The following is a 26,760-nucleotide window of genomic DNA, read 5'->3' as shown; positions in this document are numbered from 1 at the left end:
AACGGTAAACGTGTCATGGTAACTAGAAGTGATGAGAATCAGGGACGAGCTGAGTTCCCAGCATCACTGCCTAGAGGTCCTGCCACCTGTCAATAGCACCACAGGCTTCGGACCACGCCTTTGACCCAGGGGTCTTGGGAGGACACGTAGCCAAACTGTGGCAAACAGGGAGCTGAAGTTTAACAGTGAAAGGGAAAGAATCAACTCAGGAACCCCCAAGGCCAAGTTCTCAGCACAAAGGCGTGTGACGTGAGATCACAGGTCTCTGCTGGCTTTTAGAGAGTGAGATCATCCCTCGGGCCCAACTTGATCACACTGGCTTTTGCCATTGTTGCTTTGGTTTCTGAGACAGGGTCTCTCTGTGTAGCCCTGGCTGTCCTTGAACTCACAAAGATCCACCTGCCTCTGCCTCTAGAGTGCTGGGATTAAAGGTGTGCACCACCATGCCTGGCTCATATACCAAAGGCCTGCTTTCCATTTTGTGGAGCTATTAGAAGGTGGGGGTCCTTTAAGAGATGCGGCCTAAGGAGGAAATCAGGCTACTGAGGGTGAGCACTTGAAGATAATTGTAGTGGGTAGCTGTTCCAGCTTTGTTCTGGAAGTACTACCCCCATTAAGGCTTCCGGTAACTGTCACGCCTACAAGGTGGGGCCAAGACAGAAGCCCTTAAGACCTGAGATCCGGATGTGCTAGCTCTCTTGGCTCTTGGATCCTGGATGCTGGAGGTAGACTGAGTAGAGTTCTCCAGAGAACACTGCTGGACTATGCTACATCTTTCCCGGATCCTGTAACCTATCCCTTCACTTGTAAGTTACCCCACAAAATAAACCTCCCTTTAACTACATGGAGTCACCTTAATCCTTCCACCAACAGGTAATATTGGGACCCTGGCTCCCCTCTTTTCTCTCTCCTTTCTTCCTGGCTGCTACGAGGTGAGCAGTTTTCTCTGCCATGTGCGTCTGCCATGGTGTTGGGCCTCCTGCAGGCCCAAAGCAACACGAATGGAGACTTCCGAACCACGGGCCAAATTAACATTTCCTCCCGATAAACTGCCCATCTCAGGAAATCAGTCCCAGCGGCAGAAGAGTGGACCATCTCAGAAGCTTTAGGGGGCCAGAGTGACAGGAAAGAAGTTCTCCACTGTGACATGGACAAGGGCCCTGGAAGAGTCACTGGCCAAAAAGAAAGCAAGGGCTTCAGTCCTGAAGCTGGAAGAAACCAAAATCTGCTAACAACAGGAAAGAGACCTGAAGGGGGCGGAGCTCTAGATGACGAGGGAGCTGGCTGGCCGCTTGTTTGTAGCCTGAGCAGAGAAGTCAGCTCTGCTGTGCCAGCTACCTGACCTACAGAGTCAGAAGCTGATAAACAGGCACTTAAATAACTAGAATATATTTGTGTTTGTGTGTGAGGTGTGCGTGCGTGCGTGCATGCATGAATGCGTGTGTGTACATATGTGGAGGCATCCATACCCATGCGTATATTGAGGCCAGAGCCGGAGACTGTGGCATCTTCCTCTATCCTTCTCCACTTCATTGTTTCTAGAATACTCTGAGGCAAGGTCTTCACTGCTTGTGAAGCTTTCCAATTTTGGCTAGACTGGCTGGCCGGCGAGCCTCAGGATCCGCTGGCCTCACTGCTGGGGTTATGGTTGAGGGCCACCATTCCTGGCTTTTACATGAATGCTGGAGGTCTAAACATGGTTCCTTATTCTTTCCCATCGAGCCATCATCCTCTGAGCTATCTCTAGCCTCACAAGTACAATTTTGTGTGCAACAGAAGAAAACTAACGTAGAAAATATAACTTGTAAAGTTTATATTGTTTGGATCCATGTTTTACACTATTGAATGAGTTTTAAAGAGCAAACAGGAGAAAGAAAACAAATACAGCCAGAGTGATGCTCTAAATGTTGCGTCCCCCTCAAATTCATGTTAAAATTCTAACCTCTAAGGTGATGGTATTTCGAGCGAGACTCCTTTAGAGGTGATTGTGTCATGAGGACGGAACTCTCATAAATGGGACATGTGCTTCTGTGAGTGGGACCCTGGACAGCTGCCTTGACTCTTCCTGTGTGAAGAGCCAGTGAAATACAGCTGTCTATTAACCAGGAAGCAGCCAGCCCTACCTTGACCTTGGGCTTCCCAATCTCCAGGGCTTGGGGAAACAAAGTATTAAGTCACACAATCTATGGTGTTTTATTATGGCGGCTCAGGCAGATATGGGCATCGAGGGCCTCCACAGACGAAAATGAACACAACTGCACAGGTCTGAGTGGAGGCAGGCTTTCAGCCTGTCCACCCACAGAGGGAAAGGACTATTCAAGACCGGGTTCCCCACAGTGATGAACGCTGTCACTAACATTAAAGGCTTCTGTTTATTAAGCACCTCATGCCGGTTTTCATGGTTGTGGCTATGGCCTTCTCTCATGTTGGCTGAAAAACAGATGCATCAGAAGTAGCAGGCAGCCAAGATGGACACTGAGCAGACAGATACACAATTAAAATGGACAGACAGACTGGCCTGAAGACACAGAAGCCTCAGATCATTTGCCGATAAGCAATACTGCATAGGGAGAGATCTGAGAACACGGCCGAAATTTGCAGTGGGGTTCTGCGTGCTGAGAAATGACCCAAGCACATCCCTTTCTTCTGTGAGATCTTTAGAGAGGGCAGAAGCAAACACGTGGGGAGAGTGTCTTCCAGATCGACAGGACTGCAGAGGACTCGGGTCTGGAAACAAGTAGTGGTCATGTGGGAGGTTTGCCTTGAGGATCTAGGCAGGAGCAGGTTCCTGCCACTGTCTCCTGGGCATGTCCCCATCCCAGGCTCTTTAAGTGGATCAACAGTAACTCAACTGGACATCCCTGACTCTTCTCCCAGACCAGCAGGTGCATTCCTGTGGTAGTACCCAAGTTCTATGGAAGAAAGTTCTCCCACGTGGAAAATGTCAACTCTTTATTCATTGCTGATCCTTCAAACGAAGTACCAACACCGACTCACTCGGATAATTGACGACAGTGCTGGAGGTGGTGCAGCGTTTATTTTGTAGATAAAAGCGTAACATGGAACATTCTAAGTCTAATGTGACTGGGTTTCTGGGGTGGAGGGAACTGGATATTTTTATTTTCTTGCTAATTGGGGACCAAGAGAAGACTGTAGGTCAGCCCTTTGAGGTTGGATGGACAGGCCTACCAGTGCAGGGCAGTAACCCCAGCACTCCATGCCCTTGGTCTGTTCCTGGAAGGTCTCTAGTCAAAGGAGAAAAGTAAAGTTAGGGAACAGAATGTCCCTGATAGCAGCTCTCGCAGGCAAGCTGACCACATCTGAAATGACATGTCAGGACCCTTGTTTCACAGGGTGTTCTGGAACACAGGGACCTAGGGAGGGCCCAGGCATTGACAGTGATAGTCTCCCTGTCTGTAAGTCTAAAGTCATTTTATCTTTATGGGATAAAGGAAAACTCTTTTATTGCAAGACCCTGACTTCTTTGTCCTCTCCAAGGCCCGAGATGAACTGTGAACCATGGTTATATGGCTGGTCTTTGAGGAGAGAGCAAAGTGCATGCTGGTCCATTGTAGAGGAGCCATGTCATGACAGAGATTGTTTTCTGGGGCTGGGACAGGGAGGATAGGCACCCCAGACTCATCTGGAACAAGTGACAAGAGCGTTTCCAGAGAGACGGGAAGCCATGGCCTCTGGACAGAAAGTCACCTCCCAGCATGTTCCTGTGTTCTGAAGCTGGGTATGACTTCTCAGAGAGCCGAGCAAGCAGCTCGATGTTCTAGCATATGGCCGTCCTTAACTTTAAAAAGCACTTCTAGAATCCTCTGCAACCTGATGCCGGTAGCCTGGACAGAGATGAAGTCATTCTCTGAAACATGGGCATGTGACTCAGCCGGTAAATCTGAGTCCTGATGGCAGAGGTGAGCCAGGACCATAAATCTCCTCCCAGTCCCACCCCAGCCGAGGGGTTGCCTTGTCTGTGAGTTCCAGCAGGGGGAGGGAGTGACGCTGGGTGCGGATCCTTTAACTGTCTCTACAGATGGCTCCATCTGGGAACTTGAAGCCAGATAGACTTCCTTGCATGGAGAGATTCACACACAGGCAAAAGAAAAGAAAGCTTTGTTCAAAGAGCCAGAGATTAGAAGGGGGCAGAGAGGCCCACTGGACGTCAGGAAGCTTAAAACAACAAAACAAAACAAAACAAGACAAAACAAAACAAACAAAACAAAACAAAACAAACAAAACAACAAAACAAAACAAAACAACCTCTCTCTCCATTCCCCCCCCCCCCCCCCCGTCTCTCTCTCTGTGTGTGTGTGTGGGGGGGGGCGCACATTTATGTGTACGTGGGTATATGTGCCGCAGTGCATCTGTGACAGAGAGCAACTTGTAAGAGTTGGTTCTGGCCGTCTACCATTTGGGTCCCTGCGCTCAAACTCGGATAATCAGGCTCGGTGGTCAGCACTCTTCCCCCCAAGCCATTTCTCTGGCCCTGGTCAGGAACTTCTAGCTAAAATAAATTCCAGTCCACCTAGGCTTCCTCTTTCGAGGCTGTTCTGAGACAGGAGAAGAGGTGGTAAGGACAGCCTCATTCTGTGGGAGGGTTCCTGGGACAATGTGCTAATTGTCTTTCTTAACAGTGTCAGGAAATAGTCTTTATACTAACTGCAAAGGCTTTAAGGACTCCAAGAAGTTGAAAAAGAGGAGTCCAAGCCTGATCTTCACCCTGCAAATTGACTGAACCGTTGAGACCATCTAGTGGGTGCTGCTACCCCTGAGCCTGTAGGGGCCATGGGGGAGGCCTGGGGACCCACTCCTTACTTTTTCCACACATCTGACCCCACACGGTGGGTAGCTGAGTGGTGGAACTTACGGTAAGATCTGAGGAAGCTCACATGTGTTGCTGGGGGCAGGTATGTATCAGAAAGCATGGTGGCTGAATGGGCGCCGGGCCAGAAGCCTGCAGGGCTTCAAGGTGCCGAGAGTCCTCACAGGGATTGACAAGGGGCTCAGACACCATGAGATCTGCTTGCCTTGGGGTCCTCACACTCAGAGCAGTCCAGACTCCCTCTTTCCTCCTGTCTGCCATGTAGAGTCCCATGCAGGGCCACACGGGCAGAGGTTAGGCATTGTGCAACCTTAGACCTCTAGTCCCTTAGTTTAGGGAAGACTGTGTGTTCTCCAAAGAGATGCCTTAAAAATCCTTTTCAAAAGCATCTGGGTATAAATAGCATGGCTTTTCTGAGAAGTTCTGAACAGCACTTACATGCCAACATCTAAAAGGATGACTTGGCCCTTGGGAAAGTGACCATCCCACAGGCTGCGTACTTCATCCAGCCCAGAAACGGCACAAAGAGGGAACAGTCCTCACTCTAGACACACAGGAAGGAAGGCACCTGGTTCATGAGGTTTCTGCCCTGCCCTGGGTCATTCTCTAGGAAAAAGGCCCAGCAACTCAGGCTTAGGCTGAGTGACAGGACACCTTTTTCTTCTGCTGGCCCCAAGAGCTGCTGAGTGAACAGCCCCTACCTGTACTCTGGGGTTGGGTTACTTGTACCACTAGCCCTAGGGATGTGACATTTATGGTGTGACTGACCACCTTTCTGGGTGGAGAGTATGGGAAGGAGGCAGTGCGTGGTCTCCATTCTAGAGCTTTGGGTTGTCTTTAGTTTGTGGAATGACTTTGCATTCCAGTTCTCTAGATGCAAGAATGACTTCCAGAAGTTTCTGAGAGGGGAATCCTTTTGGTGCTGGCACCCCCCCCAAAAAAAAAAAAAAAACAGTAAGAAGCTCCATTTCCTTCTCCTGGCCTCACCCATTTTGCCCTTGCTTCCCAGGGGGCTCAGGTGTGGGAAGACGGCCGCTTGAGTCGCTCACAAGCAGGCAAGTGCAAGGCTGGCCAGGCATTCTTAGAATCAATGAGCCCCGAGTACAGGGGTGGGGGTGAGGAAGGTTCTCTCAGAGCCCGCAGGGCACCAGGGTATGGGAAGGCTGAGGAGGCAAAGGAGACCAGGAGGAGCAACATCAGGATGAAGGGACACAGACAGTCACCAGTGGGGCGTCTCTCAATTTCTGCCAGCAGGCTATCCCACACCACAGCTCCACCACGGAGGCCTCAGGTGAAGGCTTGGAGGAGGCAGCTAAGGAGGGCCACAGGAAGGTGAAGGCTCCTGGGTGCCATGTTACCTGGCAGGAGCCTCTAGGCTCCAACAGCTACAAATCCCTGGGACTGCCTGACTTGTGTCTCTCAGGACACTCAGGGTTCAAGGGGCATGACAGGTAACCACTGTGGAGGAGGGGTGGGGTGTGCCCAAGCCAAGCAGAGCAAGCAGGACCCAGGGGGAAGAGTTGAGAAAAAGGGGGAGTGTGGAAGGTCAAGGAGACCTACCCAGATAGTTACTTTACAAAAGGAAAAGCTTCCGAAACATTTTAATTTCTCCCTATGCAAAACAAAGGGAGAGGCTAGGACCAGTGGGAGCTGGGAAATATATGTATTTGAATATAAGGAATTATACACAGGGGGCCAAGTTACTCAGGAATCCCTGCCCCTGGGCTCCAGCAGGGGCAGGCACCATTTGCTCTGCTGTCTTGGGACCCAGAAGAACGCCTTAGCCTGCTGACGCCTGGGACCACATGGGGCCACTTCCAAACAAGGCTGCCTGCACTGAGCAGCCCTGCAGCACAAAGGTTTACACTGACATGTACTTGGCTTTGGACCATTTCATTTTAATACCCTTAAGGAGAAGCATTATAAACACAAGGCCAAGGCCCTGGACACTTAGCAGGGTTGGGAGAGCTGTTAATACCAAGTTTGTCTATGGCTGCTCTGGGCAGCTGGCCAGGTCCAGGTTAGTGACATTCCACGAGCCTGAATTGGGAATCTTCACGCAAGCACAAGAAGCCCAGACTTCTAGGGCAGTTTTGTCTGCACAAGGAATGCAGGATGGCGCAGGGCAAAGGCATTAGCTCCAGCGCGTGGCCTGAAACACTTACTTCTGGGCCAGTGGCATCGCTGGTTAGCAGACAATGCCTTCAATGGACATCCAGCAAGTGAGCAGGAGCAGACTGGTGATGGGAAAAGTCCTCAAACGGGAAATTATGCTTTTGAAAGATTCTATTGCTTTGTTTTGCTTTTTCTCCAAAAACAAAAGCAAAGCGCTCCCCCCCCCCACAAAAAAAAGTCTATGTTAGGTACAAACAGATTTAAACGTAAAAGAGCAAAGGCCAGATTGCCCCCTGGACACTCTGAAAGACACACAGGCTTGCTTCTGGGGGGACCTGGCTAGGACTTGGAGGCTAGAAGTGAGCACAGTCCAGGTCAGAAGGTCCTGGGTGGGCGAGAACAGGGGCAGGGATGGGGTGGGAGTGGGCCCAGACTCTAGCTCCCTGACTTCCCAGTAGTCCCCTAGAGGGGGCAGCAGAGGCCTGGACAGTCCTCTGCCCAGAGTGGGTCTCTCACAGCCTGGCCACGGTGGCTTCCTCCATGTTAAGGGACAACAGAGGGAAGGATGGCAGGAAAGACGGGGGACTGTGCTGGCTTGGTCTCCAGTGGCATTCCCTGCCTGTGGTGACTGTCCTGTCCCTGCTTCCAGAGGGAAGTTGAATCCCTGGGCAGGCTGTCCCGGCTCTGCCGGTGCCACACAGCACATTTTCAGGTACAAGCTGGGATGAAGCCTGGGTCTCCGTGCACTGGCCAGGTCAGTTTGCTTTCCAGCCTCGCCTTCATCTACCACGGAGGGAGCAAAGATAACAGCACGTTTCAACAGCTGGAATAATGGGGATGGGGGAGAGTGTCTCCATAAAGGTACTCATTTCTGATTTGCACGGGCCATGGAGAAGAGGGTTTGTTCGCGCAGCCGTTTTGGGGTCCGCACTGCTCCTGGACAGCTGGCATGGCATGTCTCTCTACCCTATCGGCTTCTCCGCCAGCATCCCCACTTAGCATGCCCTCATCTTAAGACTTCAGTAGCCAAATTTCCCATCACATGACCACTGTCATTACCAAGGTGATAGCGGTCCTTTGATTGGCAGGTGCTGAATCTGAAAGGGACCAATCAAGGAGCGGCTCTCAGGCTCATCTGGACTTTGTCCTTTTGGTGTAGGGCAATGTGGGGAGGAGAGAGAGAGAGAGAGAGAGAGAGAGAGAGAGAGAGAGAGAGAGAGAGAGAGAGAGAGAGAGGCAGGGGCAGATAGAGAGGAGCTTCTCCAGACTGAGAGAACATTCTGGTAAGAAGAGCCGGCTGTGGGAGTATCTTTGAAAAAAAGGAGGTCATGCTCTGCTTCTGCGGACTATTAAAGGTGTCATCAACAGCAGTTTGGGAAAGCGCGGGCACCTGCATACAACTGCCATCGCTGTTTCCCGAGACACCTGCTACCTGTGCTTCCAGAGTTGCCCCTTTCCCATCTACTCCAGCCCCAGCCCCCCTGCTCTACAGCTATTGCGCTCCTCACGCACCTCAGTTCTGACTGGGGCACGAGCTCTTTGGATGCCAGTCCAGACATGCTCTGTGCGGCCCCAGGGGCTGAGGGTGGAGCTGAGACCCTGAGCTTCTGGGTCCTGGCCCTTCCCAGTGGCTCTCCACACCCTTGTCCTTCGGCTGCCCTCCCTCATCCAAGGTCCCGTGTTTGCTCCACACACCACAGACTCTTGCATGGGGGTAGGGAAAGAAAGGAGGAAGGGCCAGGGCCAGTGCTTACACATAACAAATGATAAAGAGTCTGGGGATGACCCTCTGGGCTCAGACCTTGATCACTCAATGGCTTGGGAAAACCACATTTCCTATGGACTCCGAATCTTCATCTGGAAATGGAGCTAAGTAAGATAAGGCCAATGTGTCCTGTGCAGTGTGAGTCATTCCAGACTCACATGGCCCGTGTTATGCAGGTGTTATGCCTCCAACTCTGTAGGGGAGGCAACCCCAGCTGTGTTTATACTGAAAAAACTACACAGGCATGTGCATGCGCACATAGACACACAGACAGACAGATACACACACACACACACACACACACACACACACACACACACACCTCAATTTGGATTGTCGTTGATTCTATGAAGGGCAAAGCAGATAGGTCTAACTTAGAGCTTCTGGACAAATCCATCTCTGTGCATAATTTCCGTTGGCCATCATTCTGTTCCTATGGTCAACAAGGGAGTCTGCTGTGTCCTGGGTGGGGCTGGGAACCAGAACGGCCTCCAGGCAAAAGGACCATTTTGGGCCTTTGCCTCTTCCATCCAGTAGGGTAGTCTCGCGGAAGAGATCATTTTCTTCCTCTGCCCACCAGAACCTTCCAGTTTTCTGAACCCAGAAACCACCAGGGCATGTCCCCATCTTAAGGTTTTGTGGCTCAAGTTCCCATCGAATTGCCACTGTGGTTACCAAGGTGACAGGTGCTTCAGGTGTCCTCTGATTGGCAGGTGCTGGATCGGAGGGGGCGCTATCAAGGAGCAGCTCTTGTGCCCACCTGGAACTTGTCATTTTGGTGTAGAGCAATGAGGAGAGAAAGGCAGAGACAGGCAGACAGACACACACAGACAGACAGACAGACAGACAGACAGAGAGGAGCAGATGCTAGCAGCTATGGGAGCAGCGACAGCTGTATGCAGGTTCCCGCGCTTTCCCAAACTGCTGTTGACACCTTTAACAGTCCCCAGAAGCAGGGCATGACCCCCAGTTCTAGAAAACACTCCCGCAGCTGGTTCTTCCTACCATATGACAAACATCTGCCCTCAGCCAGAAGCTATAGATAGATCTGGACCCACAGTGGCTCCCATGTGTAACCCTAGTACTTGGGAGGCTGAGGAAGGAGGGCTGCCTTGACTCAGTTTGAGGCTAGCCTGGGTTACAGAGCAAAACTATGTTTCAGAAAACACCATCAGAAACAAGTTTTAAGTACTTTGGAACCATAAATGTAAAAGATGGAAAACATTTTGTGTGTGTGTGTGTGTGTGTGTGTGTGTGTGTGTGTGTGTGTGTGTGTTGAATAAAAGAAGCCATGAACCTCAAATTTCTGGAGTTCGCTGTTCTTCTTGTCATGCAAGGATGGGGGAAAACCAGGAGCCCATGGCGACTTCCTTCTAGAATCTCAGGGCTACTTGGGATCAAAGCTGTCCCTACACTCATTTTAACCTTAAATATAATTGAGTTAGTTACCATCTAACCAACAACTGGAGATTTCACATGAAGATCCAAACTTCTTCTTCCTTCTCTGGACAATACAAGCTACCTGCCATGTGGAACCATGATTCTAGAGCAAAGGAGCGGGGGAGGGCTTCTTTAGTTGCCATGGTCCTCACCACCCTGTCCTGTCTCCCATCCTACAGTCAGCGGCTATCCGCCACTTCCTTAAGTTTCTCTCAGGTACCCGATACCCTCCTGCTGCCTAGACATGGGGGTTCCTATAGATGTCGGGTGTGTGTGACTCGTGTACTCTCAAATGTTGGTATTTTCAATGTTTAAGAGTGGTGGAGACCTCGAGTAGAACGTTCAAAGGAGGGCTAACACTTCTCTTGGCTCCTCCTTCAATCTCTGATCAGGCTCTTCCGGGTCTGCTGGGTGAGCCAGGTGGGCCGGAAGAGGGTCACCTATGGATATCTGCACCGGCCCCTGCACAGACCAAGTCCCTGCCTGGTCTGTGGCCTTTTCTACCAAGTTGCTCCTTGGGGCTTCCTCCTAGGTCTGGCCTGCTACCCTGACTCCTGCTTACTGAACTGACTCCACACCCAACACTGATTTCTGGCATCCTGGAATCAATATTATTCTTGATGATTTCTATCTGATACCTTGGAATATTCCTTATTCTTCTGTGTAGGCCACATACCATTTCTGAATAGTTTGACCTCACCAAAATCACAAGAATGTGTATTTTTTGTTACAGTATGCCAGGATGGCTGAGTGCAGACTTCCCAAATCCCATGTTTTAACTATCCCGCCAAGGTAAGAAAATGCATATTGAGTGGTAGCTTCCTTTTGAAAGTTTACCCAGGAGTGAGCTCCAAGTTCAGAGCTGTTACCCCGACAGCTCAACATGTATACACACACACTCCCGTGCATACACACATGCACATAACAGCCTTTAAAATAATTGCTTTGGAAAAGCACACACATCCCTATCAGCCAGCCGTGCATGAATTACCCACAATTCCTAGTGGTGTTTGGGATGAAGAGTGACAGTCTAAAGGGGAAAGGGTTAGAGGGCACGTAGAGGAAAGCTCAGGAGAGCTGCAGAGCAGCTGAGCCACAGGGCAGAGGGCTCACATCACAGCCTCACCCAAGCCGCTTGTGGAGGAGGGAGGCGGGGTCTGTTCTCACCGTGGTGGTCCTGCTTCCCAGAAGCAACAGCAGCCCGGGCAATAAAGTGTGCAGAATCTGCAGCCTCCTCTGGGGAGGGATTTTTACTCAGGACGATGAGATGTGCCTGTCACCACAGAGAGAAGAAACAAGTTGTTTACATGCTTGGCAACAGCAATAGGAAACCGTCTTTGCAGTGATAAGCAGGAAGCCAAGGAACGGTCCAGCAAGTTGGAAGGGATGACTGATGAAGAAATACAACTGACTTTGGGGAATTTGAAAAGCACTGGGTGGAGGCCAGAACCCTGGATTCAGGATCCACTTGGCTGGAAACCATCACTGGAGCCAATCCCTGAAATAAATCCTTTAAAAGCTTATGGTCATTTGAGTCAGCAAAGACAACCAAGACGGGGGGGGGGGTGGGCGTGGGAGAGGTGAGGTTTCAAGAAGTGAAAAGTACTAATGGGGTGCAGAGGAAGCAGGCAAACCCAGCTCCTCGCGTGTGCTCTGCCAGACCCTGGATCCTACCTGCAGAAGGGGCAGCCTGCTGTCTGATCCCCATGCCCACCTGCCTGCAGCCTTTGTACTGAGGCCCCCAGCATGGAGACCTGCCTGCTCAGTTTCTTTGTAATAAAGTTAATTTAAAAACTGCTCAATAAAAAATGCTATCCTATAAACACAATAACAGAAATCTTTTCAAATACAATATCAATTAGAATCTTTCAAAGAAAATGTTACTAATTGTCTCCCTGTCAACATTTCAAATTAAAAAAATTGGGGCCAGAGAGATGGCTCAGTGGTTAGGAGTGCATACTGGTTCGAGGCCAGCCTGGTCTCCAAGGCGAGTTCCAGGAAAGGTGCAAAGAGAAACCCTGTCTTGAAAAACAAAAAACAAACAAACAAACAAACAAACAAAGAGTGCATACTGTTCTTGCAGAGGACTGGAGTTTGATACCCAGGACCCACATCAGGCACTTCACAATTGCCTGTAACTCCAGCTTCTGGTGATCACACACACACACACACACACACACACACACACACACACACAACTTGTGTAGGAGACACTCACTTTGTGTATTTTGTACACACACACACACACACACACATAAATAGTAACAATCAAAATACTGTGAGTAACATGTTTCCATCCCTCCAGTCATCACTGGGCAAATGCCTACTGGACTAGCCATGGCCAGCCCTGGAAAGCTGCGCTAACTGGTGAATGACATGATCTTCAGGATGGTGGGCAGCTTGGGATCATTGCCGAAGAGCACATGTTCCTTACTTGTCTTACTATCGGGACAAAATGTGCAAACAACTTACTTTAGCTACAGTGAACAACAGCGGATACTTCCGCCACGGTGGGAAGGGATCCTGACAGGGTCGGGCTGTGTTTCCATGAGGAAGAAAGAAAAGTGCTAGTACTCACCAGGCTTTCTCTTTTTCCTATTCTGCCTGGGGCGCTGCTCTGTGGGAGGGAGCCAACTACCTGCAGGATGGGTCTTCCCGCTGGCTCCGTGACACCTCTGGAAGCTCCGCCCCCCCATGCCCAGAGGCACATCTGTTAGAAATCTAAATCCAGCCATGTTAACAATGAAAATTAGGGCTGGAGAGATGATGGCTTAGTGGTTAAGAGCCCTGACTGCTCTTACATAGGACATGGGTTCAATTCCCAGGACCCACATGGCAGCTCACAGCTGCCTCTAACTCCAAGATCTTACACCCTCACAGACATCTATGCAGGCAAAAACACCAATGCAGATGAAGTAAAAGTAAATAAATGATTTTTTAAAAAAACAATGAAGATTAAACCACACAGAGGAAAAGAATAGACTGGGCAGGCAGAACGTGACAACAACCACGAAGATTTAAGTTGGACTTCAGTTATTTCTCATTTGCAACACAACACAATTTTGGGGATACATTCTATGACTTTGAATTTATATATGAAAACCTGAGAGTGCTGAATGGGTCTGGAATAATTCCTCAGAGGTACATGTGTTCAAGGCTTGGTCCCAGCTAGGTGCTTCTGAGCTGGGGCCTGGTGGGGGATGTTAGGTCAGTAGAAGCATGTTAATAATGGTCCAGACAGCTCACACAAAAGATGGAGATAAGCTCTGACTCTGATACTCGTACTTCAAATTCTGTGTGTTGGACCCTGTTCTGAACGCTGCTCTTCATCCATCAGCCAGGGCATGAAAGAAGGCAGACAGATGCCAGCACCTGGTCAGGAGCAATGACTTAAGAAGCCAAGCCATCCCAGGAGGGCAGCAAGCAGGACTCACACCTCTGAATGTGTCTCTGAGATCACAATCAGGGCAGAGGTAGGCCTGCAGCACTGGACTGCCTCGTTTGTTAACATCTGAGTCCTGGGCTAAAAACTCTGAGCTGCCAGACACCCCTGCTAGCAATGGCTTTTGCCGCGGAGTTGGAACACCCAGAGTGCGTAAGTAGGAAGGCTTGGATTTAAGACAACTTTCCTCACTACTGGAATTAATTCTTCAGAAAGAATTGAACAAGGGACCAGGGGAAGCTCAGAGTAGTCACTAGTTTCAAATTGGCACAAAAGCACTGTTCTTAAACTCTGATTTGAAATATTACTGAAATAACAAGTATTTCGAAATACAGTTTCATGGACGTTCAGACTACAAAGCTGAAAGGTAGAGTCAAGTTATCAAGGGTTCGGTGTTTGCAGGAAGAAAAGCAAGAGGAAGACTGCCTTCTCCCCAAAAAACCCTCATGTGGGCAGCCTCCGCATCCCCCTGGCCATCTAGCCCCTCGGCCCACTGCCGGAGAGGCCTCCACAGGATGCTCAGGAAGGCTCTCCTGGGCTTTTTACAAAGACTGAACACACCACTACGTGATGTTGCCAATGGAATAAAACTCAAATTCAGATTCTCTGTTTCCTTTCTATTCACTAACACGATGCAAGGAAAGGTTAAAAAAAATCTGCCTATCACAATTATTTTCAAATGAATAATTACATGTCCTGAAAGGATCAGAAGTTGCTTTTTGATTTGGAGGCAGAAAGTGACACTTTCCAGTAGCAAAACAACAATAATAAAACATCACTTTCAAATATTAAGAAAACATGTCCCAAAGGCTTAAGGCAGCGGTTCTCAGCCTTCGTGATGATGTGACCCTTTAACACAGGTCCTCGTGTTGTGGTGACCCCCAACCATATAATTATTTTTGTTGCTACTTCATAGGTGCAATTTTACTACTGTTGGGAATTGTAATGTAAATACCTGATATTCAGGATATCTGGTATACGACCCCTGTGATGGGGTCGTTCAAAGGGGTCATGACCCACAGGTTGAAAACCACTGGCGTAGGGGATCTCAACTCATCACACAATTGTCCGGACCTCAGCACTTTCCTATGTGAGATGCTGATACTGTACAAGCAAATGTTGATCATTCATTTCATAACTTCAGCTTCTGATCTAATTTATTACTTAGTGTTCAAGAACCTTTTTAAACCACATGCTGGAGGGAGCGGGGAGTGGTGCGGGACACCCAGGGTGTTAAAAATGTGTCAAATTAGCATCTCATTTACTCAGTAGAAATTCCATTCATTTCGACTTTGTTTAAGTTATTCCTCTTTGGCTCAGTGTTATTTTAATTTTGAAGAGCTTTCTACTTGCCAGATATTGTGCTAACACTAGGAATTCACACACGGAAAATATCAAGCTGGTCGCAGTTCTAAAGGAGATCACAGATGACCAACAAAAATGCGGGGTGCTTGGACTTGTGTAGACGCATAGACGCTTCGGACTATGTTTTTGCACTCAGCTAACTTCCTCTCTGCAAAAACTGTTACCATTTTCAGTGGCTACTGAAGGGAGAGAAAAGACAGCATCTGCATATACAGGTTGACCAATAGATGATCCCTTGCACGGGTATCCAACCTCAAGGCCAAGGGCTGTACTATCTTACACCAGAAGATCTAAGAGGAGATGTTCTTTGTTAGTGGAAGGATGAGCGTTCAGTAAAGAACAGTAACTTCCAGCACCCTGGTGACCCACAGGGAGGATCCAGGAGGCCCCCTACTCCTGTGGTCCAGGTGGTGTGACTCTCAGTCAGAGAACTCTGATCCTGTACTGCAGCAGTCTCTGGGGTACAGAGCAGGACCAAGCAGCACAGAGAACATAGAATGGAAAAGGAAGAACACATTAACGCCTCAAATGTCCCACCTCACTGTGCCTCTCTGGCGTTGGACAGACTCATTTCCCTCTCTATGCTATGCTCGACTGCCCAGGGTTCTATTTGCACCCTTGATGTCAGAATGAGTTACTCATTGACACCTCCTGTTCACAGGTTCAGGAACTATGGTTCTATTACATGTAGAGAGTTCCTAGCGCTCTACTCAACTGCCTCACATGCCCTCTCATGTTCTCCCTTTTCTTCAGAGTGCAGTGTTCATTGTTTATCAAAAACCCCTCAACTCCATTCAAGCATAATTTGAGACAGTGAGAATGGGGATCCTTCTAAGTACCCACTAGTAGGGAAGCAAATGTGTTTTGCTTTATTAGTACAATAATTTATCTCTGTGGACATATATTAATCTGGTTACATTTCAGAAACACAAAAAAAGGCAACTTGCAAAGGGATGAAGATACTGTAGCACCAGTGGCTTGTACCCCACTTTTCCTCAAGGACCCCTTCTTATTCTGCACAGTACCATCCATGGTTCTCTGACGTTCAGGGAGAGTGCCGCTTCTCCCACTGAAGCTGGTGGAGCAGCCTGGATGCCCAACCCCTGCCCCTGCTCCGCTTCCTCTTCTACCTGGCTGCTGTAGAAGGGCCCTCATGGGACCTAAAGGATGGGTGACAAGTGTTGGGGTCCAGCCCCAACCTATCGAAGGGTCCCATGAAGCAGGGATGAGGAATTGAGAAATGCTAGATAGGAAATATAGAAGTAGATGAAGAAAAAAGATAGAGACACAGAATACCTTAGGGAGGGCCCTGGGTTAATATCCAGCAGCCTCGAGTTTATTCATGATAGACTTTTTGTATACTGGCAAGGGGAGAGGCAAAAGATCCCCCCCTTTCAAGATCAAAGCACAATGTACACCAAGTGTAGAGCCTTCAAACACCTGGTCACCACACCCCATGGCAAAGCATCCTGTGATCAGACCTTGAAGTATAAGACCCCTGGTAACCACGCCTTTGCACCCTGCTAATGCAGCCTTGGAGAGCAATGCAAACTCTGATTCTGACCTTGAGTCAAATCACAAGTTGGAAAGCTTTGTGGGCTCCACCGACAAGGACTGAGAAGGACAGGAACACAAACAGCAGCTGACCAGGCTGGCGATTTTGCAGTCCTGTGGAACTCAAGCTCAGCCACAACTGTAGATCGATGCTAAGTGAAGGAGTGAACCCACAGCTCTGCTGCACTGGAGGGCGAGAAAGCAGCGACCAGGATAACAAGAGTCCTGCTCACCTCCACTCACTGGCACTCTCCAGGGGCATCACATCAACTCCTTCACCTCATTATTTATTAGTCTCCCCAGGGCGGGGGTCCCCCTCATGGCTCCCTTCCCATTTATTTATTTATTTATTTATTTATTTATTTATTTATTTATTCCTCCATTTATTTATTGATCTATGTTCTTCAGAAGCCTATTGTGATATCTTTACCAGCTGTCACCCTAAAGTTGAGGAAGAATACTAACTGACCCCAAATTGGACTTTTAAAATGGACTGGGTTAAGACAACAGAAACCAAATAACCTTTAGTCTCTCCCACTAACCAAGCGCATTTATTGAAAAAGCTTATTCAAGAGAGTAGCTATGACCAGCTCCCTCAGTCCCTGTCAAATAACAGTGTGTGTGCGTTCTGGTATCTCAGGTGCATTTCTGGAGGAAACCATAGCTTCCTCTGCTCCGACCCGTCTGCCAGCAGATGCAACCAGAGCCAGGGCTGCCAGGCTCTTATCTAACTGGGTCTGATGCCTTGCATCTGTGAACCGTGCAGTATTCCTTGAGGAGGAAACTCAGTGGCTAGTAAAAAAGATAACAGTATTTCTACTTATGCAGAAACACTCAGAGACAGGGAACCTGGGTGATCGGGGACAGATTTTTGTCCCCTCTACTTTGTAATGACTAGGGGACCACAGATTCAGAGGGAAGTCTCTTCTGCTTTAGCTAAGAACTGAGGGAGTATTCAAATAGCCCAGGGTACCTTTGTGGACTTAGAATATATTTACCTGGACAAGGAGAACACACATGGGGTTAGTAACAAAGTCTCAACTTGGCGATAATCAGCCAGGGTCTATTTGTAAAGCAAAGGCTAGAACCCAGGAGAGACAGGGGAAGAAGGGGACCAATTATGAGCAGGTTCTTCCTTTGCCAAGTATGGTGCTAGTCAGGTTATACACACGATCTTCCTTCATCCCAAAGGACCAGTGACATATGTTGCCTCACTTTACGAGGTCACACAGTAGGTCAGCACAGGGCACAAAGGCAGCCTAAGGCCTACAATACTCAATTGCATGCTGTCTTGGCCCAAATCAAACCCATCAAACTTCCAGAAAGATGACTTTCGTATGAGTGTAATGGAAAACTACTTAAGGGTCAGTAACAGGGGCTGCTAAGTGGTGGACTCTGCTGAGATACAGAGTGAACTGGCTGGGGAACAGTGAGGTACCACTATGTGGATACCCAGGCCAGGGATCGGGGGATGAGGGATGGAAGGGTTGCCACTGTATCTTCCACCTTCTGCTCTAACTCAAGCCCCTGCCTTTATTCATAAGCTCAGGCCCACTGTCACTGCGTCACTGAAAGGCACAAGCTCTGCTGTGCCAGCTTTCTGTCTCGGCCCTGCCACAGATGGCCATTCCATCTTCGGCTTTGAGGTGACATCCTTACGCAAGACAGGTCAGGTTACAGTACAAGGTAACCTGTCCAGTAGGGAAGCCTTTCCTGGGGGGCTGGGGCAGCCGGAGAGGCCTGGCCAGGCAAAAGATGGCTGTGGAAATCCCATGGGGGTGGGGTGGGGGTTAGCTGAACGGGAAGTCACCAGGGGTAGACAGCGTCTAAAAACGGAGGCCCTGGACTAGGCTCATCTCTTTTAATAGTCACAGAGAGTCCTTAGTGGCTTTCCTCCAGATGTCAACTTTGTCTCTTCCAAAGGGCTTGGGAGAAGAAGTCCTGCTTTTTATAAGGATTAGCACCAAAATAGACATGTCAAGGGCTTGCAAGTACGAGCTTCCTTAAAACTAATTAGACTTTAAATGCATATAGTTCTTTTTTTAAAACGTAAAATCTTAAGTGGTGGAAAAGAAGACACAAACTATAGCAAAGAAAGCAAAGCAAAAGAAAACAAAAAGCTCTTTCTGTTTACACGCTTTACTCCCCCCCCCCCCCCCCCCCCCCCCGCTCCTCCCACTGCTAACTGGAGTCCTTACAGTCAGTCACTATGAACAGCTTCCTGTGCAGCACTCCAGATATATTGACGTGTGTGCACAAGCACACACATTCTAACCCACATGCACACACACATGTACAAGTACACACACATTCTAACCCACACGCACACACACATGCACAAGTACAAACACATTCTAACACACATGCACACACACATGCACAAGTACACACACATTCTAACACACATGCACACACGCACAAGTACACACACATTCTAACCCACACGCATACACACATGCACAAGTACAAACACATTCTAACACACATGCACACACACATGCACAAGTACACACACATTCTAACACACATGCACACACGCACAAGTACACACGTATTCTAACACATGCACACATGCAAAAGTACACACACATTCTAACACACACGCATACACACATGCACAAGTACAAACATATTCTAATACACATGCACACACATGCATAAGTACACACACATTCTAACACACATGCACACATGCACAAGTACACACACATTCTAATACATATGCACACATGCACAAGTACACACACATTCTAATACACATGCACACACGCACAAGTACACACACATTCTAATACACATGCACACATGCACAAGTACACACACATTCTAATACACATGCACACACATTCTAACACATGCACACATGCACAAGTACACACATTCTAACACACATGCATGTACACATGCACAAGTACACACACATTCTAACACACATGCACAAGTACACATACATTCTAGCACACATGCACATACACACACACACTTCAAACACACGCACGCACTCATTCAGCAAACACACCAAATGCACACAGGTACCATCACAGTTCAGGCTTGCCCCTCTTGGCTTATTTCCCAGGACACTCCAGTCTGTGGGCAGGCTGTTAATAGCCAGCCTTTAACGACAACTGGGGTTGAGGGTTATTTCTAAATGGCCTTTTCCATTTGCTTTCTTTTCTGTAAATTGTTCTTGTATTCTGTCCATGCATCTACGAGTTATCTTTTCATCTATATTGTGTGAGACTCTTCCTATAGTTTCCCTTGGACTTTTTTTGCATTATAAAACCCGTCACACAGTAGCACTCTGCCATTTCTCACGCTGTCAGATCTCCCACCCTCCCTGTCCTCTCCTTTTTACTCTGGCACCTAAGCTATATCCATCCGCAAATACGCAAAGGGAAGACGATCAAGCAGGGTCAACACTGGGCACTGCTGGGCGGACGCGTCACCACCCCACAGGGATGAAGACCCTCTAAAGAGACTACCAGACAGTTGAAACAATGGCATTGCCCAAGAGAGAAGGAAAAAGGCAGAGCCTTGGTGTCAGCCAGAGGGGATTTCGTCTCTTGGAAAGAGATTTGCAAGTTGTCAGATATCCGCATGTGACTAGAGCCCAGACAGGTGATGGGCAGGCCCACAGCTTGACCAGGGCTGCTTAGGGATGCAGACTCCTCCCTTCCAGTGAAACCTGACCCCATTGCAGGACCTTGAAGATGGACTTCAGGCAGGGGTATCACTGGACCTCTCTTCCCTTTCCTATGCAGGCACATTGGTTACGGCTCCTTTTACTGCTTTCCACCGTTACCTTTAACTGGACTAATGAGGGCAGGTGGGTGGCTGAACACAGCTTGACAGAGGAGAGGGCTGTCAGGATGCAGACTCGGAGAGGGGTCACTTAAGTACAACAGCCAGCTTCCCCTTTATGGCACCTAGATTTAGGTCATACTTAGAATTTTTTGTAAAGGACAAAACCTTCATTAGCTTTTCAGAGATTTGAAAAAAAAAATAGAGGAGCCTTATTCAGATTATTTTTAATAAATGAATTGTGTTTGTGGTGAATCCACAGTGGATGCCCAGCTGGTGAGAGGTGCAGCCGCCCACAGACCGTCTGGAGCCAGGTGTGAGCATCCAGCTGTCAGCACCCTGGGCGACCACAGGTGGGGACCGAAGCAGTATCTTCTGGCCCGAGGACAAATGCTCTGGTTTCATACTTTGCAAATCGAAGTTCCCTATTTTTGTGGCCGAGCTGCCCTGAAAACTGTGCTCAAGTGCTCGAGAGGCGAAGCAGAGATTCAAGCCAGTGGGGCAGCAGCCTTCATCCCCTGCAAACAGACCAAAAGCAGCGGCACCCACACCAACCAAGCGTTGTGATTTGTTTTTTCTTTAGATAAGAAAATAAGGTGATTACCGAAATCTCTCATTGAGGAGTTTCATAAAATGGAGCATGCTTGGCTCTCTCTAGCCCTGCCACAGTGTCGGGCTGGCGGGTGGCATTCCTTTTAAGTTCCGGGAATTGCTACCTTCCCTTGTGCAGTGGCTCCGAGGGACATTCTTCTTTCCATCTTAATGGGCTACTTCTGAAAATACTGTGGAACTTTTCTGCATTCTAATAAAACTTTTTTTTTCTCTCTCTCTGTGTTTCTCTCACTCCAAAGGAGTGAGGAAAGAAAACCAGCTGGGGAGATAACAGAACCTCTTTGTGTGTAGTTAATAAATGCCTATTACCTGTGGTTCCCTTGGAGACCTGTGGCCACTCTGTTCCCTTCCATACCTCAGGTAAATCTCCTTAGGAAAAAGGGAACAATGGTAAGTGTTTAATAATTATTATTAATAAGTAAAAGTAGCTTGCCCTGGCAGTAGGCCTGAGAGTCCACAGGCACTTAGTGCTTTGGAACCTGGAGCAGTTCTGTGAGGCAGAGAGTGTCTTTGTCGAGTTACTGTCAAAAGGCCGGGTAACCAGTCTATAATCAAAGAGCTTGGAAACAAGGAGTCTGGACTCCAAGCCCGATTTTCTGATTTCAAATTCAATGTTATGTGTGATTTGCCAAGTCTCTCTTTATTTAAAACACACTTTAATTTTTATTAACCTTAAAAATAAATGAAAATAACAGTTAACTATCAAACTTGCCAATGACTCTAAAAGCAAGTGAATTCCTCTATAACCCAGGTAGAGAGAAATGCTTCTAACTCAGACTCAAAATCTAAATATAATAGAAGATAGAAATTTGAACATACAGAGACAAATGAATCAAAAATAAAGATCACCAGTAAGCTCAGGAAGGTTGCGATACACAAGATAGACATTAAAAAGCATTTCTTTTTTCTGTCAGTGAATACTGAGAAAAAGAAGTTAAGACATGTCTTTTTTTTTTTTTTTTTTTTCCAGAGCTGAGGACTGAACCCAGGACCTTGCGCTTGCTAGGCAAGCGCTCTACCACTGAGCTAAATCCCCAACCCCAAGACGCGTCTTCTTAAAACAGCCACAAATGCAACAGACGGGGCTGGCTAGCCAGCACAGCACATGAAAGCATCTGCTAAGCAAGACCCACACCCTGAGTTTGGTCCCGGGAACCCACAGAGGAAGAAGAGCATCACTTCTAAAAGCTGTCCTCTGACCACCACGTGAGCCTGCACTCACACCACATATACATCACACACACACACACACACACACACACCCCACAATAGCAACCAAACAAAACCACTTACACTTTTAAAGTTATAAAACCTATTGAAATAAACAAGAGAAATGGGGTTGGGGATTTAGCTCAGTGGTAGAGCGCTTGCCTAGCAAGCGCAAGGCCCTGGGTTCAGTCCTCAGCTCAAAAAAAAAAAAAAAAAAGAGACAGAGAGAGAGAGAGATGTCTATGTTCATGGATTGAGAAAGATAATACTGCTAGTCTGGCCACACTTGGCAACTTAAATGCAGGTTTAATACAGTGTCTTTCAAAATTCCAGTGGAATATTTTGTGGGGGAGAGGTGCAGAAATTGACAAGGTGACCCTAAAATTCATATGAGAATCCAAGGGGACTATAATAGTCAAAACATTCTTGAAAAGGAATAACAAAGTAAGATTACAGTTACTGATTTCAAAACATAGGTCAAGAGAATAGAGTTGATAGTCTAGAAATAAACCCTGGTATTTAGGGCCGTTTGATTTTGACAAGCGTGCTGTGGTAATTCCATGGTGGATTTATAAGCTTCTTAATAAATGGTGGGCTGAGATAACCAGATAGCCAAGTGCAAAGAGTGAAGTTGACCCTTTGTCAGACCACACAAACTCAAAGACTTCTGTGTCAGAACTACAATCTGTGACCCACTTTAAGGAAACATAGATACAAGTCTTCATGAACTTAGATTATCCAGTGGTTTCTCAGCCTAGTGGTGGTGGTGGTGGTGGTGCATGCCTTTAGTCCAGCACCTGGGAGGCAGAGTTCTGTCTCTGAACTCTGAGTTCAAGGCCTATGTGGTCTACAGAGTGAGTTCCAGAACAGCCAGGGCTACATAGAGAAACCCTGTCTCAAAAACCAAAAAATAAAAACAAACAAAAAATCCAATGGTTTCTTAGATGTAAGGCTAAAAGCAAAAGCAAAAAAAACCCCAAAAAAACAAACAAACAAACAAAAACAGATGAATTGGGTTTAATCAAAATGAAAAGCATTTGCACTTGAAAGGACAAAGTCTGAAGTGAATGGAGGAGATGGGCATCCAGGCTCTAGCACCAGGATATATAAATAACTCCTAGGGAACAATGAAAAAGCAAAGGCTTGTCTAAACGGGCACATGATTTGAATCAACATTTGCCCAGTAAAGGTATACAAGTGGCCAACCAGCATAAAAAGATACACAACTAGTAATCAAAGGAGTTAAAACTGACAATACATTCAAATATAACTTCACTCAACAGCACAGGTACAGTTAAAAACACAGACGACAGATGTGTCAGTGAGGAATAGGGGAGTGGCAACCCTCATACTGGAACACCTCATTGGTAGGGATCTAAAACACTGACATGACTTTGGAAAACGGCTTAGTGGCTCCTCAAAGCTGAGGTGTCATGTGACTCAGTGGTTACTCCCAGTCTTACACCCAAGAGAAATGAAAATGTGTGTCCGTATAAAACTTGAATATAAATGCTTGGACAGCGCTAATTATAATGGCCCCAAAGTACAAACAACCCAAATGGCTATCAAAGGTAAGTTGACAAAAATCTAGTATGTCTATACAGTGAATTACATAAAAAGGACTGAAGTACAAATGCTATACATGAATAAACTATGAACATATTAAGTCAGACACAAGAGGCCACACATTGTCCGACTGTTTATGTGGAATGTCCAGAACAGGCAAAGCCACACAGGGCGTAAACTGACAGCTACTGGGAGGAAATGAGAAATTGTAGCTAATGGCTGCATTGTTTCTCAAAAACTCTATGGAACTAGACAGCGGTTGCAAAAATTTGTAAATATAAACACCACTAAATTATATACTTTAAGACAATAGCTTTAATGTTGTATAAATAAATGATCTCAATAAAAATATGAGCCAAATTTAAAAACAAATGACAATTTGGGTGAAAATATTTACACCGTGTATCATGGATACCAGGATCAATATTGTAATATATAAAGAACCTTTAACAGATATGAAAAACTAGATTAAAAATCCATTTATAAATTGGCAAATGATATGAATAAGTCTCACAAAATGACAATTCACAGAAAGAATTAGAGTGCCTTTAACATATAAAAAGATATTCAACTCCAGTTTTAAAAATAGAAATGTAAATTTAAGCTATATTGAAATGTCATTTCTCACCCATCAAATTGGAACTAACTTGAAAGCTCGACAACACACTTTGTTGAAACAGGCTATGGGGAAACTGGTGTTCTTATACACATGAGTAGAAATACAAATGGCACGTGCCCCTGAAAGGCAACTCAGAAGAGTAACACAACTAAAAATGAGAGAGCAATAGCAATTCATTTTGCAATAATAGAAAACCAGCAAAACGTACTGTGCTTGATCTAGTAGCCTCACTCTGTGGTGGTTCAAATGAGAATGGCCCCCATAGCCCATATATTTGACAGTCAGTCCCCAGTTGGTGGAACTGCTTGGGAAGGATTAGGAGGTGTGGCCTTGTTGGAGGAGGTGTCACTGGGAGTGGGCTTTAGGTTTCAAAAGCCAATGTCATTCTTAGTTAGCTCTCTCTGCCACATGCTTGATTTATAAAATAAATAATTGATTTAATAAATAAACATTATATATACAATGTTTATTTATTTATTATTTATTTATTACTTACTTGGTGGGGAGAAAGTAAGGATGATTCCTAACAGCAGAATGTCAACTGAAAAATGCAGTAGGGATGATAGAACAGAAAACCAGAATTTTACAACTATCACTGATAAGAATGTGTTAGGAAAGAGTTATCAACAGATGTTAAACCTAGAGAGAAATATTTGACAGAGAGAATAATATAGAATGCTAATTAGTTAAGAGGGAGGAAACAGTCACTACACAGTGGAGAAACTACGTATCACCATGACAGGGTGATGAATGTCATCAGTGTGGGACAGGTGGGCACTGTGTCTCTGGATGCAGTACACACACACCCCTTGTCGTGTTCTATCTGGGCACATGTCACTCAGATCAAGTCATGAGAAAACATCAGACAACTCAAACTGAGAAACAGTCTACAAAAGTCTGGCATCTATAAATATATATTGAAATTTCAGTGTCATGGAAGGCAGAGTCTAGGGAGAAACTATTCTGGATTAAAGACCAGAGCCATGATACCTAATGCAACACACAATCCTTTACTGGATCTGTACTGGATGAAAAATCATGGAGGGCAGAATGGAGATAATTAACAAAGTGGAACTTGACCTATGCCAATGTTAAACTTCCTATGTTTCATAACTGTATTGTGGCTATTCTTGTCCTTACAGAAAACACACTGAAATATCTCAGAATAAGGGACAAGATATTTTCAAAATGCTTTAAAATTGTGTTACACTTTGATATAACTTGTGTGCACGTATGTGTAAGTATACGGGAATGCACATGCCATAGCCTGTATGTAGAGGTCAGAGGACAAATTGTGGAGGTAGGTTCCCTCCTTCCACCGTGTGAGTTCTAGGGATTGAACTTGGGTCTTCGTGCTTGGTGGCAAGCATAGTTACCTGCTAAGCCATGCCCTTGGCCCCTCCAAAGTAGGCAGCCATCCCCTTGGCCATATACATATATATGTACACGTGTTTATAGATAGGAAAAACGAACACAGGGAAGGACCACAAATGGTGAATATGGGTCTCACAACAAGAGGCGCCAGCTAGTTCATTTCCCACTCTTACAGTTCCAAGCTCTCTGAGAGTCAAGAACCCTGATATTCTGGAAAGTCACGTTCATATGTGATTCCCTTTTCCAGTTCATACTTTTAGACGTGTGCATTCCTATAAGTCAATGGTTCCTATACTGAGGCCTACCTTGCAGTATAGGAACCATTGACTACAGCTCCAAGTGCTGTAGAAGATGCAAAGGAACATGGCTGGCAAAAATGTAAAACCATGCAGCCACTCTCTGAAGGCAACAATCTCTTACAAAATGATTCTTGCCATATGATCCAGAGTTTACCCAAAAGTGTGGGAAACATATGTCCTCACAACAACTCTAGTGCCTCACAGACTATAAGGTTCCCTACTCAAGGAAAAAAAATCCACATTGGCATATCTACCACATTGTAAACCAATGTAACCAACTTCTCAGCTTGAACTACCATGTCTTGCTTTTATTTAAGGTTTTCTAGGAAGAGCCAGGGGCTCCGGGGAAGAGCCAGGGGCTCCGGGGAAGAGCCAGGGGCTCCGGGGAAGAGCCAGGGGCTCCGGGGAAGAGCCAGGGGCTCCGGGGATGCACTAGCACACTATGGGATACGGATTGGCAATGCTTCTCTAAACTGAGCTCAGACCTTTCATACACACTGGCAATACTGGGTCTTGGAGAAGCCACTTTCATCCCAATGAGTTTGGTTACAAGTTGTGGCCCCTGCTGAAATTAATCTGAACATGGTATCACTTGATAGATTTCTTTGAGTTTTAGAAATGGGTTTCCCCATCACTGCTTTGCTAACCATGAGTTCTGAACAGTGCAATGGGACAAGAAAATGAGATAAAAAGTGTACAGATTGGGAGTGAAGAAATAAACTGTCTTTATTTGCAGATGAAATGCAAAATAAATGCTGAAAGAATTTTTTT

General features: G+C 46.8%; 1 protein-coding gene across 3 annotated transcripts in view; it reads right to left on the bottom strand.

Moving 5' to 3' along the window:
• Positions 1 to 26,760, bottom strand: part of Ttc23 (tetratricopeptide repeat domain 23) — a 99,480-nt gene that overhangs the window by 21,789 nt on the left and 50,931 nt on the right. For all 3 annotated transcript variants that reach the window (XM_036169592.1, XM_036169600.1, XM_036169608.1), the window contains exon 7: positions 11,316 to 11,421. In XM_036169592.1, coding sequence (XP_036025485.1) covers positions 11,316 to 11,421 — 106 coding nt within the window. The remainder of the gene's footprint in view (positions 1 to 11,315; positions 11,422 to 26,760) is intronic.

The sequence above is a fragment of the Onychomys torridus genome, chromosome 1 (genome assembly GCF_903995425.1).
Source record: "Onychomys torridus chromosome 1, mOncTor1.1, whole genome shotgun sequence".
Lineage (NCBI taxonomy): Eukaryota > Metazoa > Chordata > Mammalia > Rodentia > Cricetidae > Onychomys > Onychomys torridus.
This window is presented reverse-complemented; position numbering and strand designations above follow the sequence as displayed.